This window comes from Mya arenaria, chromosome 4 (genome assembly GCF_026914265.1).
Source record: "Mya arenaria isolate MELC-2E11 chromosome 4, ASM2691426v1".
NCBI lineage: Eukaryota > Metazoa > Mollusca > Bivalvia > Myida > Myidae > Mya > Mya arenaria.
This window is the reverse complement of record NC_069125.1, coordinates 74,939,524-74,959,103: the sequence shown is the minus strand read 5'-3', so window position 1 is coordinate 74,959,103 and position 19,580 is coordinate 74,939,524. Positions and strand designations below refer to the sequence as shown.

General features: G+C 39.2%; 1 protein-coding gene across 1 annotated transcript in view; it reads left to right on the top strand.

The window, feature by feature from the left end:
* Positions 1–19,580, top strand: part of LOC128231318 (tyrosine-protein kinase receptor cam-1-like) — a 39,615-nt gene that overhangs the window by 15,419 nt on the left and 4,616 nt on the right. Inside the window, exons 2-14 of the mRNA XM_052943975.1 lie at positions 27–116; positions 422–508; positions 8,280–8,351; positions 8,902–8,973; positions 9,128–9,199; positions 13,960–14,031; positions 15,348–15,419; positions 15,530–15,601; positions 16,715–16,786; positions 17,253–17,479; positions 17,763–17,926; positions 18,057–18,152; positions 19,204–19,305. Coding sequence (XP_052799935.1) covers positions 14,030–14,031; positions 15,348–15,419; positions 15,530–15,601; positions 16,715–16,786; positions 17,253–17,479; positions 17,763–17,926; positions 18,057–18,152; positions 19,204–19,305 — 807 coding nt within the window. The 5' untranslated portion in view covers positions 27–116; positions 422–508; positions 8,280–8,351; ... (1 more) ...; positions 9,128–9,199; positions 13,960–14,029. The remainder of the gene's footprint in view (positions 1–26; positions 117–421; positions 509–8,279; positions 8,352–8,901; positions 8,974–9,127; positions 9,200–13,959; positions 14,032–15,347; positions 15,420–15,529; positions 15,602–16,714; positions 16,787–17,252; positions 17,480–17,762; positions 17,927–18,056; positions 18,153–19,203; positions 19,306–19,580) is intronic.

Sequence of the window (19,580 nt, the reverse complement as noted above, 5' to 3'; positions counted from 1 at the left end):
TTGCTAAGCGATATATGTTCCCACAGGGATTCCCTCTCCGGGTTCAACCTGACGGCGACACAGTTCGCCGAATGCTGGAGCGAACATATTCGGGAAAACACAAAATATGCCGAACTGTAAGTACCTTCTCGCATATTGCTCTCTGTGTTCGGTAATATCAGTCTAAACATATTATTTTTTTCATTTCAGTAAGCCTATAGTAATAGTAATAGTAATAAGAAGTTTGCATATTGTGTGTTACTGTGTTGTTGTAGTTAGCGGCTTAGCGTGCCGGGTCCTAGCGGGCCGGGTGCAGGTGGGCCGGGTTCTAGCGGGCCAAGTTGAGGTTGGCCGGGTTCTTACGGGCCTGGTTCAGGTGGACCGGGTCCTAGCGGGCAGGGTTCAGGATGTTTGGATGTAAGAAATATGTTTCTCTCTTCAGTCGACTATCAAATGTGAGCAGCGTGACATTAGACGCAGTTGTGGACATTCTGGAGAACACGTCTGAACACGTCCTCAACGTCTCGCTGTACGGTGATTGTAGACTAAGACATTTATAACGTGTTTGGCACTGGAACACCCATCATGCACCAATCGAAATTCGACTCGATATTACTATTAAGTTTGAATGTCGAACAGGGGTCGGTTTCAATTAAGATCTTAGTAGATATCAATTGTCAAACAGAATGTCATATTGTCGAAGATTGAACTTAACCCAATATTAAATTTAACACAAAGTCAAGGAAATAAAACATCTGGACATTAGGCGCGACATCCAAACTGCTTATAGAGTCCGAATTTCGATCTAACTCGTCGTTATAAGTGTTTATAACTCGGTTATGCGTTGAATGATTGAACAACTTCGTAGCTTCAATTACGATAACTTTTAATGAGCATGTGCTTTTTAGAACAAGGGAGCCAACTCTTGCATAAAAGTATAACGGGAGGGACCGTACTTAAACTACGGTATAGTAATTAGTATAGCCAATACTGTTACATCCTTTTTCCTTTAACATTGAATGTAAGAAAGCTTACTGCGGAATAATCTCACACTGAAATGAAGTTTAAATTTTACAAGAAATACATGATACGCATAAGCATAATAGTTCAAGTCTGTTATGGCTATTGACTAGATTAATCACCTTTAAAGAACATTTAAAATAAATTTGAACTATCAATATGTACATAAGTTAACACTTAAAGAGTCTGGTGGTAAGAACTGTCCTAGAAAGATCTTTACTAAGCACTTAACACTGGTGCTGGAATATTGAATAAGCACTTTGTCTCTTTAAGGATCTTATAAAATAATTATAGAAATGTATTATGCTTCACTTGTCAATTAAATCAAGACTTAACCTTACTATCTTTCTTATCTAAATTTTTAAAGTATATATTTCTGATTGGATTCTTATCAGACTGTGATACACTCTCAAAGTGAAGTGTCCTAAACTGTCTTGTGACTTATTTCACATAATCTTTAAATCTTAGCGGAACTTTAACTGTCCGTCCAGAACTAGTTTGTTTGGCCTCGTTTGGGAAACCACAATGGTCACTCGTCCCTGGCTCAGCAGCGGTAGTATTGGACCGATTCGCTTCAACATCTGTCTGCAGGTCGGGTATAGGATCAGTCTGCACCGGACCACTCGGTTGGTCAGAAGGATCGTTGTCGGCCCTAGTGAATTTCTCTCTCGATTGCCGAAGATGTCTTCTGTTGCGGTTGATAGTGGTACCATTTTCTGTCATTACATCGTATGAGCGTCTTTTCGGACTGTTGACAATCAAGCCTTTTTCCCATTTATCTCGACTGTTCTCAGGCTTGATTCTTACTGTTGTACCCATGTCTAGTCTTGGCAGAGGTTTTGCTGATCTGTCATAGTAAAACGATTGTTTTGCTTTGCTTTTGTCTAGATTTGTTTTCACATTTATTAGCGTTTTTGGCCTCAGCAGACTCTCTTTTGTGGGTAATAGTGTTCTTGTCTGCCTGTTCATGCTTTGTTCAGCTGGGCTGTATCCTGTAGACTGCAGAGGGGTATTTCTCAGGTTCAAAAGGGCTAACATTGGGTCAGTATGTGAATGTTTACACTTTTTGATGAGAGATTTTGCTCGTTTTACTGCACTTTCTGCTTTTCCATTCGATTGAGGGTATCTTGCAGATGAGGTCACATGTTCAAAATCCCACTGTAAAGTGAACTGTTTGAACTTTTCTGATTTGAATGTTTGAGCATTATCCGAAACTAACTGGTTTGGAATACCATGACGAGCAAAATGTTGCTTAAGTTTGCCGATGACACATCGCGATGTCATATCTTCCAGTTTGTCGATCTCGAAGAAATTACTGAAGTAATCGACTGTTACCAAGTAGTTATTATCATCCAAGGTAAAAATGTCTGTTCCGACTTTGGCCCATGGTCGGTCTGGTACATCATGGTTTAGCAATGGCTCTTTGCATTGCTTTCTGGCAAATGACTGGCACGCTTCACATTTCCCTATGAAATCTTTAATTTCAGATGTCATGTTTGGCCAAAACACACACTGCCGCGCTCGGTTGAGGCATCCTTCTACCCCAATGTGCGTGTGAATTTGGTCCAAAATGTCTCTGCGCATACATCGAGGTATAACGCACCTTTCACCGCGAAATATAATGTTGTTTTCTACAGAGAGTTCATCCCGAATATTGAAGTATGGCTTTGCTTCTGGTGGCGTTTCTTTCGAAATCCAACCGCATTTGATTTGCTCAATAACTATTGCTAATGTTGGATCCAGCTGGGTGGCTGCTCTAATTTTCTCTTGACGGCTTGGAGTGACTGCTAAGAAATCTGTCAAACAGACCGTTTCAACTTCTTTCTCAAATTCTGACTGCACGGACAGTACTTCACCTAAGCTTGTACTTTCACAACTGTTCTGTAGATACGCTCTCGACAGAGTATCAGCAATGTGCATGTCTTTCCCTTTCTTATAGATGATCTCAAAGTCGTACAGCTGTAATCTTAATAGCATTCTTTGAAGTCTCTTTGGCGCTTTATGCAATGCTTTCTTGCTGATCGTTTCTAATGGCTTGTGGTCGCTTTCAACAACCACTCGGCGCCCGTATGTAAACTGGTGAACTTTTTCAAAGCCAAACACAACAGCAAGTAGTTCCTTTTCTATTTGAGCGTAGTTCTGTTCCGTTGACGTCAGTGCTCTGCTTGCATATGCTACTGGCTGGCCTTCTTGCATCAGTGTCGCACCAAGACCGGTTTCCGACGCATCACACTGTAGAACTGTATTCAACCTGGAGTCAAAGTATCTCAGGACTGGAACATTGCACACTGCTGTTTTGATGTTTTTGAATGCTTCGTCATGTTCATGTGTCCAATTCCAGATTGCATCCTTGTGTGTGAGCGTGCGTATAGGCTCACATATATCACTCAAGTTGCCAAGAAACTTTGTGAGGTAATTCACTACTCCTAACAGTCTCTGGACAGCTTTCTTGTCACTTGGTTTCTGCATTTTCATGATTGCTTCAACTTTTGCACTATCTGGCTTAACACCATTTTCTGTAAGTAGATGTCCAATGAACGGCATTTCTGTTTTGTGTAACTCGAATTTGTCTTTGTTTAGCTTAATGTTTCTCTCTTTACACCGTTTGAGCAGTTTCTCTAGTTTTCTGTCGTGATCCTTCACTGCGTCCTGGAAAGTTTCGCCTTTTCCATATATTAGAATGTCATCCGCTATAGGTTTAACACCATCTAGTCCTTCCAGATTTTTCTCTAAGAATTGCTGGAAATATTCTGGGGCTGGGGAGATTCCAAAAGGCATTTTGTTCCATCTGTATCGTCCGAATGGCGTTTCAAATGTTGTTAAATAACTTGATTCTTCGTCCAATTTGACGTGCCAAAATGCATTTTTCACATCACATTTGCTGAAGACTTTTGCTTCACTTAGTTCTGGTAGTAAATCTTCAATGATCGGCAGGGGATAGTGGCTTCTTTTAAGAGCTTTGTTTAGTGGTTTGGGGTCTATGCAAATTCTTAATTTACCACTTGGCTTTTTTACTACAACTAGGCTGGATACCCAATCTGTTGGTGTTTCAACTTTGGTGATGATGTTAGCTTTTTCCATTCTTTGCAATTCACATTTCAGTTTCTCTTTTAAACCTAATGGAACACGTCTGACTGGCATTTTCACTGGAGTCACCGAATCATCAATTTCTAGATGTAGTTCTTCTTCAAAAGTACCTTCGCCTTGGAAAACATCACTGTAATTGTTCTGGATCTCTTGCATGTGCAACTCATTTTCCTTTTCTACATGACAAATGTTTTCATATTGGATTTTTACCAGTTTCATTCTTTGGATGGCAGCAAGTCCAAGAAGTGGGGCAAATTCGTCATCAACAACGATAAACTCTACCGTGTATCTGTCATAAGTCTTTGGGTTTTTGAGTGTCAATTTACATGTACCATACGTTTTCATCTCAGACCTGTCATACATTCTAAGCGTATTTGCTTTCAATTCAATAAGCTCTTCCGGCACGTATGTTTTTGGAATGAGGTTTGCTGTTGCTCCACTATCTAATTGGAACTTTACTGTTTTCTGAACATTGACGACAAGCATGGAGGCGAAAACTTTGGACCTTGTTCCATTGCTGAGTGTCATAATCTCAAAGTCATTCTCACTCTCCGAACTATCGTCAACATCAAATTGTCTGACATGTCTTTGCCTGTGTGATCTCGGTTTCTGCTCTATTTGTTGACATTCAGACGCGAAATGATTGTATTTCCCACATTTCATGCATTTCTTCCCAAAGGCTGGGCATTTACCTTTTGTGCAGAATTTACCACAATATTTGCATTTATTTATGTTTGGCGTTGGGTTTTTTGTCTTAGGTCTATACGTTTGCTTTTGTTTCACGTACTGCACTTCCTCTGTGGTACCACTTGCACCACTCATTGATTTGACCTTTGCTTGTGTTGATTCAGCAGCTCTGCATATGTCAATACACTTGTCAAGTGTTAGCTTATCCTCTTGCAGAAGTCTTTTCCGCACACTGTTCTCACGTATACCTATGACAATGCGGTCAGTAATCAAGCTCTCGGTGAGATTTGCATACTCACAAGTCTTTACTAATTTTCTCAGCCTCGAGACATAAGTGTCAAATGTTTCATCTTGTGTCTGTGTGCACATATTAAAATTGTACCTTTCATATGTGACGTTTGTTTTTCCAATGCAAAATGTCTCAAATTTCTCAATGACTGTTTTAATTTCAGTTTTCTCTTTCTCTTCAGCAAAATGAAATCCATCAAAAACATCCATGGCTTCTGGCCCTATGCATGTCAATAGAGTTGCGGTTCTGAGTTTTTCATCCTTTTCTGCGAGACCTGCCGCTATTTCATAGTTATTCCACGTACGCTTGAACTTTTTCCAGTTGTCACTGATGTTTCCTTCCATGTCAAGTTTAGGTGGAAATGGGATCATTGAAGGAACAGCCATGGCTAGTGGTATTGTTGTGGGTGGGGAAATTCACGGCTCGATGCTTTGCTCGTTTATAATGTTCTTTTACCTTCTGTTTCAATTTGACTGCTTATTTCAGAGAGATGCATGCCTTTACGATCCTCTGGCCACTTCTGATACCATGTTTATAACTCGGTTATGCGTTGAATGATTGAACAACTTCGTAGCTTCAATTACGATAACTTTTAATGAGCATGTGCTTTTTAGAACAAGGGAGCCAACTCTTGCATAAAAGTATAACGGGAGGGACCGTACTTAAACTACGGTATAGTAATTAGTATAGCCAATACTGTTACAATAAGCTTAACGTTCACTGACCAAGTGGCTCTGTCATCATTTCAACTGACAGAGCACGCATGTCGAGAGGTGGTTCCCATTTGATATCGGTAGACATTTGGAGTCATGGATAAATAGGCTATCGGCTGGCAGTGATCCTATTTTAAATATAAATAATAAAAGGAAATATATAAACAATAATCAAAATACAAAACCACTAGAGTAAAATAACGATGAAAGTATGTTACCTTTTAAAACAACTGTTGTATTCATATATTTAAACCTCAACTTCCATTCCTTAATTAACCATTTAACACGCAGAACATACTTTCCTTTTGGGCCATGGGCACAGCGACTTTAAGTCATCATATCCACACTCGAATTAAGTGTCAACAAAATCACTAGTACTTACAGGTTGCAGGCTCAAGTCTCGTCTGGGCAACATGTCCTGTAATCCAAAATATACACGTTCTCTTGACCTGTCCACTCCATCAAATCGCCGCACGAAGATTAAAGATTGGGTACACTCATCAATGACTGACTATGAAGAACAGCCTACTTAGGATAAGGATAATACTATCTCGTGTCTACTCTTTATTACGTGATGGGACACCATGATATCGGGGTCCAGCCACATTGCAGCCAACTGGTGCGTGCAGACCTAACAACATCACGTTGACACGCAATATCTACACACAAACGGACTGCGGGGTTTGAATTGAGACTAAAACAATGCTCCGTTTAATACTTGTTAAAAATTCCTTTCCATTAGTTTGGAAACCCGTTGTAACGTGACATGTGAGGATCTTAAATGAAGCACTCTTTTGAAACCATGGATAGTTTACTTTTCGTTTCTCTTGTTGACGATCTAAAAGAAAATTCTTTAAAAAACGTATCATATTCATCCAATAACGTGGAACAAGAAAACAGAACATTGATCGTTAAAACTGTTTGTAAGCCGTACCCCCCTGAGGACCACTATAGAACCTGCGATTACATTAAATTGTGCGGGTGCTATAAATATTTTAATGTGACAACAAAATGACAATATCGCCTGTCATATCTTCCGGTAACATTTAGTTTATCTCTTCCATATTATTTTTGCGTTTTCCCCTTGTCAAATGAAAACATCAACCAACTCAAATGTTGAAATGCATCTCTTTACATTAAAACGTAGGTGGAAGCTAATGAAATAATTCTATTTCAGAAGGTAAACACACTATTAATCTGAACAAACGAAGACAGTTGGTCGACAGAACCCAACCCGTGCAATAGAACAAGTCATAGAGCTTCTGTAGTGGGAAATTTACCTTAAAAGGGAATTTCCGTATCAAAGAGTAAAATTATATTTAATTATAATGAGTTTTTTCAGGTGCATTACCATGAAAAGAATGAGCGAGTCCCTTTAAACGAATGAAATATTCACCGGAGCATTTCTTAATCAAGTTTTATGAGTCTAGTCTCACGATGGTAGGCCACGCTTTTAGATGAGCCTTTTTTAGACATAATCGGTTGTTCTTACTTTACGGTTATTAATGGATATACATGTAAGACTACCTTCGATTATAGAAGTATTCACTAGTCGGACGTTGTAACATTTATGACATGTTTTCATCTGAGTCAAAAGTTATTTTAAAAGTAAACGTAGTAGTAAGACAATATCAGTTCTTGAATTAATTTTAAATTTCACTCTTAAAATCTAGGATTTTTCGCATGTGTATGGTTTTATTAATTGTTATTACATGTATATTGTTTGGTATTGTTGCACCACATAGACCCGTTTTCTTCCGCATGTTTTATTCAATTAAAGGGTCATGATTTTTAGGCGTCATTATACTACCAACCTACTTATAGTTAAAAAATGCTCGTGTAAATGAGGTTCTTTTTCCTCCCCAAACTTTAACTGATATTTTGACATAATAATATCCACGATTTGATAGCAAAACAGGACACAAACAACATTTTTCAATCAGATGAACGCATATCCATAATTTCTAGTAATCACTTATATAGTATATGTGATATCATCTTATGAATATCTATAGTAATTTATTTCCAAAAACAGTAAAACAAATACGTGAAAAGATAGAACTATTTATTTTTGCCAAGAAAGGCTCGTCTAAAACCGTGATCTATAGACCATCTCAACTACAATATCTTCCGTCGTGACTACTATACGGTGCCCCGGTGATCCGATCAAAATTGCCATTAAACATATAAGTAAAAAGGTTTACATGATAATTAAAAGGACTCATGTTTTCCCTTGGAATCATAAAACACAACTATAGTTATGCAACTTCCCAATCACAAATCTGACAATGTTCCATTATAGATTCAAGATTTATTTACAGAATATCCAGAAGCCCATTATAAACAATAACATTTTTAAATGATCCATATACACACATACTGTAATAAAATGGGCATGTCAAGTTTTTTGTTCTGTTAAATCATGCCACCTTTTGGTCATTGAGATTTATTATAAAGCAAGTTGCACGTGATACTCGAGTATATCATAGTATATATATTGTCAGCTCCTGGAAGCGTTCTGCACTGCCGCTAGTTCATGACCATTTCTTCGAAAATCTGCAAACAATAAAGGAATTGTAAGTTGTGTTCTTTATTTTATAATTCCCGCCTATCTTAATATAATGGTTGTCCATGGCAATAAGTAATAATTTAACTAATTGTATAACAAGATTTTATACACTTATTTACCATTATTTAATGACCTGCATGTTTCATATGCTTATCAGTAAAATAAAATTAATATTATTTTCACTCTTTCGAACAGTACAATGATCAATTTGATATTGGTCAAGGTCACGGCCACAGTTTATAATCTATACTTTATCCGGCTGGAAAGGCCTATCAGAAACTCGAGGGCTATTGCTACCACGTTTATAGGAAAATGAGATGTTCCAGTTTCTAATGACCATATACTCGAAGCAAATGCATTTCTTTTGGTTTTATTCTTATTTCTTTTAGCTCGATTTTATTTCCTAGCCTATACTATTAACTATACATCTATACTATCTCTCTCTCTCTCTCTCCCTCCCTCTCTCTCTCTCTCTCTCTCTCTCTCTCTCTCTCTCTCTCTCCCCCCCGCCCCTTTTTCTCTTATACCACTATTTCATTGTTTGCCTCTTGTTGCAGAATCCTCGAACGTGATGGAATATCCTACCTAGCTCCATTTGCCTTTCACAATCTGACTCGACTGGAAACCTTGTAAGTGGCAGTACACACATGTAAGCTCCTTCAGGCCCTTACTTCGGTTTCTCGTGTTCTATAAAATGTAAGACATGCTAAGTTTTCATTAATTTTATCTGTTTGATACTTTCATAAAACGCATTTGTAATGTGCAATAACGTCTTTCCGACAGATCTCTCAGATTCAACAACCTGTCTCGAATTGCCAATAGGACGTTCGCGAAGTTATCACGGCTCAGAGCACTGTAAGTTTCAGTATACAGACATGTTTTAATATGTTAATACATTGTAGTTAGTTATTACCAAAGGATCGTGTAGTTGAAATAGCATTGAGCACGGTATGTTTGTGAAATATTCAATATGTTTGCTGAACACTCAAGGAACGTATTTAGTGACAGTAACAGAAATATGTTGAAAAGGCATGCTAAAGGTAACTCAACATGCGTATTACGTGACAGTGAAACTTACAGAAACCCACAAATGTACGTAGAGACAGTCATACTAACAGTAACTCCACAGTTGCACTTAGAGACAGTCATACTAACAGTAACTCCACAGGTGCAATAAGACACAGTCATGCTAACAGTAACTCCACAGGTGCAATAAGACAGTCATACTAACAGTAACTCCACAGGTGCACTACGAGACAGTCATACTTACAGTTACTCCACATGTACACTTAGAGACAGTCATACGAACAGTAACTCCACAGGTGCACATAGAGACAGTCATACGAACAGTAACTCCACAGGTGCACTAAGAGACAGTCATACTTACAGTTACTCCACATGTACACTTAGAGACAGTCATACGAACAGTAACTCCACAGGTGCACATAGAGACAGTCATACGAACAGTAACTCCACAGGTGCACTTAGAGACAGTCATACGAACAGTAACTCCACATGTGCACTTAGAGACAGTCATACGAACTGTAACTCCACAGGTGCACTTAGAGACAGTCATACGAACTGTAACTCCACATGTGCACTTAGAGACAGTCATACGAACAGTAACTCCACAGGTGCAATAAGACACATTCATACTTACAGTTTCCCCACAGGTGCACTAAGAGACAGTCTTACTTACAGATTCTCCACAGGTGCACTTAGTGACAGTCATACTTACAGTTACTCCACATGTACACTTAGAGACAGTCATACGAACAGTAACTCCACAGGTGCACATAGAGACAGTCATACGAACAGTAACTCCACAGGTGCACTAAGAGACAGTCATACTTACAGTTACTCCACATGTACACTTAGAGACAGTCATACGAACAGTAACTCCACAGGTGCACATAGAGACAGTCATACGAACAGTAACTCCACAGGTGCACTAAGAGACAGTCATACTTACAGTTACTCCACGTGTACACTTAGAGACAGTCATACGAACAGTAACTCCACAGGTGCACATAGAGACAGTCATACGAACAGTAACTCCACAGGTGCACTTAGAGACAGTCATACGAACAGTAACTCCACATGTGCACTTAGAGACAGTCATACGAACTGTAACTCCACTGGTGCACTTAGAGACAGTCATACGAACTGTAACTCCACATGTGCACTTAGAGACAGTCATACGAACAGTAACTCCACAGGTGCAATAAGACACATTCATACTTACAGTTTCTGCACAGGTGCACTAAGAGACAGTCTTACTTACAGATTCTCCACAGGTGCACTTAGTGACAGTCATACAAACAGTTACTCCACATGTGCACTTAGAGACAGTCATACGAACTGTAACTCCACAGGTGCACTTAGAGACAGTCATACGAACAGTAACTCCACAGGTGCACATAGAGACAGTCATACGAACAGTAACTCCACAGGTGCACATAGAGACAGTCATACGAACAGTAACTCCACAGGTGCACTTAGAGACAGTCATACGAACAGTAACTCCACAGGTGCACATAGAGACAGTCATACGAACAGTAACTCCACAGGTGCACTTAGAGACAGTCATACTTACAGTTACTCCACATGTACACTTAGAGACAGTCATACGAACAGTAACTCCACAGGTGCACATAGAGACAGTCATACGAACAGTAACTCCACAGGTGCACTAAGAGACAGTCATACTTACAGTTACTCCACATGTACACTTAGAGACAGTCATACGAACTGTAACTCCACTGGTGCACTTAGAGACAGTCATACGAACTGTAACTCCACATGTGCACTTAGAGACAGTCATACGAACAGTAACTCCACAGGTGCAATAAGACACATTCATACTTACAGTTTCCCCACAGGTGCACTAAGAGACAGTCTTACTTACAGATTCTCCACAGGTGCACTTAGTGACAGTCATACTTACAGTTACTCCACATGTACACTTAGAGACAGTCATACGAACAGTAACTCCACAGGTGCACATAGAGACAGTCATACGAACAGTAACTCCACAGGTGCACTAAGAGACAGTCATACTTACAGTTACTCCACATGTACACTTAGAGACAGTCATACGAACAGTAACTCCACAGGTGCACATAGAGACAGTCATACGAACAGTAACTCCACAGGTGCACTAAGAGACAGTCATACTTACAGTTACTCCACATGTACACTTAGAGACAGTCATACGAACAGTAACTCCACAGGTGCACATAGAGACAGTCATACGAACAGTAACTCCACAGGTGCACTTAGAGACAGTCATACGAACAGTAACTCCACATGTGCACTTAGAGACAGTCATACGAACTGTAACTCCACTGGTGCACTTAGAGACAGTCATACGAACTGTAACTCCACATGTGCACTTAGAGACAGTCATACGAACAGTAACTCCACAGGTGCAATAAGACACATTCATACTTACAGTTTCTGCACAGGTGCACTAAGAGACAGTCTTACTTACAGATTCTCCACAGGTGCACTTAGTGACAGTCATACAAACAGTTACTCCACATGTGCACTTAGAGACAGTCATACGAACTGTAACTCCACAGGTGCACTTAGAGACAGTCATACGAACAGTAACTCCACAGGTGCACATAGAGACAGTCATACGAACAGTAACTCCACAGGTGCACATAGAGACAGTCATACGAACAGTAACTCCACAGGTGCACTTAGAGACAGTCATACGAACAGTAACTCCACAGGTGCACATAGAGACAGTCATACGAACAGTAACTCCACAGGTGCACTTAGAGACAGTCATACTTACAGTTACTCCACATGTACACTTAGAGACAGTCATACGAACAGTAACTCCACAGGTGCACATAGAGACAGTCATACGAACAGTAACTCCACAGGTGCACTAAGAGACAGTCATACTTACAGTTACTCCACATGTACACTTAGAGACAGTCATACGAACTGTAACTCCACTGGTGCACTTAGAGACAGTCATACGAACTGTAACTCCACATGTGCACTTAGAGACAGTCATACGAACAGTAACTCCACAGGTGCAATAAGACACATTCATACTTACAGTTTCTGCACAGGTGCACTAAGAGACAGTCTTACTTACAGATTCTCCACAGGTGCACTTAGTGACAGTCATACAAACAGTTACTCCACATGTGCACTTAGAGACAGTCATACGAACTGTAACTCCACAGGTGCACTTAGAGACAGTCATACGAACAGTAACTCCACAGGTGCACATAGAGACAGTCATACGAACAGTAACTCCACAGGTGCACATAGAGACAGTCATACGAACAGTAACTCCACAGGTGCACTTAGAGACAGTCATACGAACAGTAACTCCACAGGTGCACATAGAGACAGTCATACGAACAGTAACTCCACAGGTGCACTTAGAGACAGTCATACTCACAGTTACTCCACAGGTGCACTTAGAGACAGTCATACGAACAGTAACTCCACAGGTGCAATAAGACACATTCATACTTACAGTTTCTCCACAGGTGCACTAAGAGACAGTCATACTTACAGATTCTCCACAGGTGCACTTAGTGACAGTCATACAAACAGTTACTCCACATGTGCGTTTAGAGACAGTCATACTAACAGAAACTCCACAGGTGCACTTAGAGACAGTCATACTAACAGTTACTCCACAGGTGCACTTAGTGACAGTCATACATACAGTTTCCCTACATGTACACTTAGAGACAGTCATACTTACAGTTTCTCCACAGGTGCACTAAAAGACAGTCATACTTACAGATTCTCCACAGGTGCACTTAGTGACAGTCATACAAACAGTTACTCCACATGTGCACTTAGAGACAGTCATACGAACAGTTACTCCACAGGTGCACTTAGAGACAGTCATACGAACAGTTACTCCACAGGTGCACTAAGAGACAGTCATACTAACAGTTTCTCCATATGTGCACTTTATGACAGTCATTCTAACAGTTACTTCACATGTGCACTTACAGACAGTCATACTAACAGTTACTCTACAGGTGCACTTAGAGAAAGTCATACTAACAGTTACTCTACAGGTGCACTTAGAGACAGTCATACTAACAGTTACTCTGGAGGTGCACTTAGAGACAGTCATACTAACAGTTACTCTACAGGTGCACTTAGAGACAGTCATACTAACAGTTACTCTGGAGGTGCACTTAGAGACAGTCATACTAACAGTTACTCTGGAGGTGCACTTAGAGACAGTCATACTTACAGTTTCTCAACAGGTGCACTTAGAGACAATCATACTAACAGTTACTCCACAGGTGCTCTTAAAGACTTTCATACTTACAGTTTCTCCACAGGTGCATTTAGAGACAGTCATACTTACAGTTACTCCACGTTTACACTTAGAGACAGTTATACTTACAGTTACTCAACATTTCCACTTACCCAGCCCCAACCCGAACATAATTGCACTAAGAGGCAATCATATTTACATGAACTCCAAAGGTTCATAATTATAGTGACAGTCATTCTCACAATAACTCCACATGTACACTTAGAGACAACCATACTAAGACTGTTACTCCACAGCTGCACATATTGACAGTCATAACAGTACCTTTTATTCTTTTCAGAAAACTTTCGTATAATCGCATCTTTGCAATAGAAGCTGGCGCATTCTTCGATTTTAAAACTATAGGATATATGTAAGTACTTAAATATAATGAGTCCTTTTTCAGCTATTGTTTTTTACGTTATATAATCAAGCCAACTCGCACAAGTACCCACTATTGTTGACATTCTTCGCAATACCGTAATGGTACGATTGTCATGTTAAATAAATTTCTTCAAATTAGGAATAACACAAGGAGAATTTCATTTATGTGTTTAAAACTAAAACAAGAAATGTGTTCAAAGGACAAGGATTACCCCTAGTCCAAATAATTGTACGTTGACGGATTTTTTTAGATTTTTGATATGGCAAATCCTTCACGACGTTAGGGATTGGAAGAATACCGTATAACACGTCTATTATTTTAGACTAGGATTACCCCCACTTGGCCATGTTTGTCAGCAGGTAGTTTGTTGGTATCCGTACAGATACACATGTCAGTTTATCAAGCCGATGTCGATATGCATGGAGCCCACATTGTCATTTGAAAGTGCATGGCTTGCTCTTTACTTAACTGTAAATATTTACACCACATCTTCCATTCCCTAAATGAACTGCCTTTCGGCAATTGTGTTTATCAATCGATGAACGCAACATCTTCGGATATGTTCGGATCGCAATTCATCGCATAACAATATACATGATTTTTTTAAATCTTCTTATTGTTTGTATTGTGTCAGCAGGTGCATTTTAAATAAAATAAACATTTTAGAAAGTGTTAAATTATGATATGTTAAATGTATCGTTTCCATAAGTGTTTCAATTTTACGTTTAAAACTGATTTCAAATGGTTGATATTTTTCCGCGTTATCGTAACGTCATTTGATAAAACGTTTCCGGCTACAGTCGGGTCGTTCTATTTACAAAATGGGTAAGAAAGGATAACTGAAAGTTTTTTTTAAATGAAATGAAGTAATTTTTTTGACAATTCTTGAATGAAATAAAGTACTATTGGTGTAAATATAAGTAATGAATTGCGGGATTTATGTCATTATCGGGGATATGAACGCAATTTGGCTAGTCAAAGTACGCGTGGAGTCCGAAACGTTTTGACCAGCCCAAATGCGTTCATACCCCGATAATGACATAATTCCCGCAATTCTTCCTTAAATGAAGTGCCCGAAACATGAATACAGATGCAGTTATGGCAGTTTGCATTTTTGTTCTTTATTTTAACTGAAATCACGCGTTCGTTAAATGACCTATTATGCAATCTTTCAAAGCCTAAAACAGATATTTGTAACAGAAATCGGTATCATCTTTACATATTCATTCTCTTCTCATGGAGCTACCTGGCGTAAAACAACATAATTGTTCAGGGGAAACCTTCATGTGTGCAGCTGTTTTCAGGGACCTGCGAGACAATCGCCTGAAGACAATACCGGTTGAGGCCCTCAACATGCATACTCAGCTAGATTTCTTGTGAGTAGTATCTCATGCATGTTTTCCACAATTAATCATGTGAATTCAGTTGCATTTAACCCATATATAGAGATTGTATATACACAACTAATTATAAAACCATCTTGCAGGCACCTGGGTGACAATGAAATTACAGAAATTGGCGAGGATGGCCTGGGTTCCTTTCCGAATCTCGCAATGTTGTAAGTTGCAAATATTTACCACAAAAAAGGTTCTTGTTGTTGATGTTATATGTTGGTTTGTGTTGTTTATTATCTTTGCCACACAATATACATGTCAATTGTAAAGAACAAGTTGTCAATGGACCGTGATGCCAGGTTAAGGGCCTTCCGAAATATTTCTGTGTAAATATGGAGGAACAAATTATCTGAAAAATGCCAAAATTAATGATTTTTGGGTGTTATACTGTGAAATCATAAATATTCGTGTGACCTTAATTTTCGTGGATTTCGTGGGTTAGCTTATCCTCTTATTTTGAAACTACTTTCCTTAAATGGAAGGGAGTTGTGGCATCATTTTATCTAGTATTTATTTCGATTAATTAAAATTAAAATTAAGTGCTACTAAGTTCTTTGTTAATGTGGTTATTTGGACATAATTTATATCACCTGATTATTTAAAAATGTCAAATAAAGTTCTTAAATGTAACGTCGTGTATGACTACATATATGAGTATGTGACGTCATGTGACCTCAAAGTTACCCACCAAAGTGGTAAATCACCTTCTGACGTGGTTCTGAACACATTTCTTTCTCCAGTTTTAGAGACATCATCTCAAAAATATTAAGCATTGCTTCATTACATGTCACCGAATTGAAATATCAAACACGAACAGCACATGCGTGTCTGAATGGCGAAAGTCGTCTGTCGCGGCATATTTATGCAGATGCAGATCATAGTTTTACATAAGCATATTAAAAAAATGGTTAAAAAATACGTGAAATACCGAAGCCATACTAACTTTAGGCTACAATTGTTTAACGACATAAATGAGCTATGCGCGTGTCAATCAATTAAATGATTAATAATTGACTTTTCACACTGGCACCGGATTTTCAAACTCAAACATTTTTTTAAAAAAGCAAAAAAAAATCTTATTATTCCTCACTAAAAATTATAATACCGAATATGTGAAAAAATCTTGAAATTTATTTTCACATATTCGGTATTATAATTTTTAGTGAGGAATTATAAGATTTTTTTTTATTTTTAAAAAAAATGTTTGAGTTTGAAAATCCGGTGCCAGTGACTTTTCATTACAAACAATGTCACCAGACATTTTTCTTTTTTCATAGGCACATACAAAACAACTATCTGCAAACCCTGCCACGAAAGATGAGATCCACATTTCTTCACTGCGATATAGTGTATGTTTTCTTCTTCTTAGACTCACCTGGATACTGAGTATCTCAGTGAGCTATTAGGGTAGTCGATTGTCCGGTGCTCGTCCGTCGTCGTCCACTAATGAGTATACTTTTGATACAACGATTCTGGTCTGACCTCAATGAAAATCAGTTAGAATGTTGTTGTTTTCATGCCCTCTGCGTTGTTATTGTTTTAGTATGGACCTGTTGTAATGAACTTAATCGGAATGTTTGCCTGCAAGGCATAGAATAACTAGTGGAACTTCAGTGTACCGTGGTCATTTGGTATCTTCTACTATAGCTGCATTGTATTTTGCGAGCGTAATTATCAAATACATATTATTAAATTTACATTGTATAAACATTCCAATGAAAGTATTCGCCCATTTAAATTTTGGAGATGGGCAATATATGTAATCCAACTGTATCACAGAGAGTGGTGTAATTATGAGTTTCGTTATGTGGACAGTTCGTTAAGGGGGAACCCGTGGCGCTGTGACTGCGAGCTGCGCTGGCTGGCGGATATACTCATCCAACGGCCGGATCTCACCGACAACTCCCCAATATGCGCCACTCCCGAGCAGCTCCGCAACATGACCCTTGATCAGGTCAACTTCACGCGGTCGTGCGGACCCGATACACTTGAATCAACCACAGCGGTGTCCATTCTAGAAAATATAAGTACTCCTATCAATGGTAATTTGCACGTGTGAATTCACGTTTAGTTTAAAGATACATTTTCTTCAATGTACTTATTTCGCTTTAGTGTTACTAACTGCCTGTTTAAGCATGTAGGCTAAATCTAAAACATAGTCTGCATGGTTAATACAATATGACTTATACATGTTTTGTTCTGAGTTACCTCGCACATTTGTTTTCGAAATAATGCTCGTGTACAGTTCTCATTTCGCATTAGATGTTTCAAAATGATATTGTTGACAGAGGATACCTCTGATGTTTGAAACCCCTATGTTTTCAGACATCATGCCGCCCCAGTCCCTGGTGATGTACGTGGTGGGCGTGATTGGGGCTGGGCTATTCCTGATTGGGGTGGCCGCGACATGCATGTGGAGGCGGTGGTTCTTGGACCGCTGCTGCAGACACCGGGAGCGCCTACAGCCGCTATATAGAGTCGCCAAACATGTGTGTCTTATTAAGTTTTAATACTGATAAAATACCAGACAATGCAAATAAACTGGTTTTGGAGTTCTTGTCATTTTCAATTCAATTTGCATATTGGTCAAATGTGTTATTTCCATGTTTATCTTTCCAGTTAGCCTTAAATCAGAACTACTACTCTCCGCATAAGTCCGCGACCAACCGACTCGGTGGCGGTCGCGTCACTTACACCAGCAATAACAAGGCGCGGGTACGACCTCTCATACCACTGAAAGCATTGCTAGAGAATGCTTAGTTAATAATTAAAACGTGTGAATACAAACCTACAGAAACAACCATGTTGTCTCATGTCCGGCATTACACATTACATATGCGAACTGTTAGTGGGATGTTGTCTCATGTCCGGCATTACACGTTACATATGCGAACTGTTAGTGGGATGTTGTCTCATGTCCGGCATAACACGTTACATATGCGAACTGTTAGTGGGATGTTGTCTCATGTCCGGCATAACACGTTACATATGCGAACTGTTAGTGGGATGTTGTCTCATGTCCGGCATTACACATTACATATGTTGTCTCATGTCCGGCATAACACGTTACATATGCGAACTGTTAGTGGGATGTTGTCTCATGTCCGGCATAACACGTTACATATGCGAACTGTTAGTGGGATGTTGTCTCATGTCCGGCATAACACGTTACATATGCGAACTGTTAGTGGGATGTTGTCTCATGTCCGGCATTACACGTTACATATGCGAACTGTTAGTGGGATGTTGTCTCATGTCCGGCATTACACGTTACATATGCGAACTGTTAGTGGGATGTTGTCTCATGTCCGGCATTACACGTTACATATGCGAACTGTTAGTGGGATGTTGTCTCATGTCCGGCATTACACGTTACATATGCGAACTGTTAGTGGGATGTTGTCTCATGTCCGGCATTACACGTTACATATGCGAACTGTTAGTGGGATGTTGTCTCATGTCCGGCATTACACGTTACATATGCGAACTGTTAGTGGGATGTTGTCTCATGTCCTGCATTACACGTTACATATGCGAACTGTTAGTGGGATGTTGTCTCATGTCCGGCATTACACGTTACATATGCGAACTGTTAGTGGGATGTTGTCTCATGTCCGGCATTACACATTGCATATGCGAACTGTTAGTGGGATGTTGTCTCATGTCCGGCATTACACATTACATATGCGAACTGTTAGTGGGATGTTGTTTTTGTTATTCTGTTTTTATGAAAATAGTTGTCTAAAGGTTTTCAATTTCATATCAGCTCGACAACTATGAATATGACGCAAAAGACGTGGATGAAGACAATTTGAAAATACTGGATATCAAGAACAACGAAGAAGCGGGGGAACTCGCTCTGATTCTCGTATGTCCCACATTGTCACCTCCCATTCCTCAAACATGTTTATTTAAATGTATTCATGATGTTAATATACATGTTTTCACATTATGGTTACAGAATTGTAAAATTTAAATGCTTGTTGTTGATTGATTGGTGTATTTTAAGCTTTATAAATAACTGAAACCTGGCTACAAAACAAACAAGGTAGGAACATATATAAATATGTGACGACGTCAGCGAAAATAAGTACTTGAGGAAAATGTTGTAAATTGTGTCTGCAAATGTAACATCTTTACCTA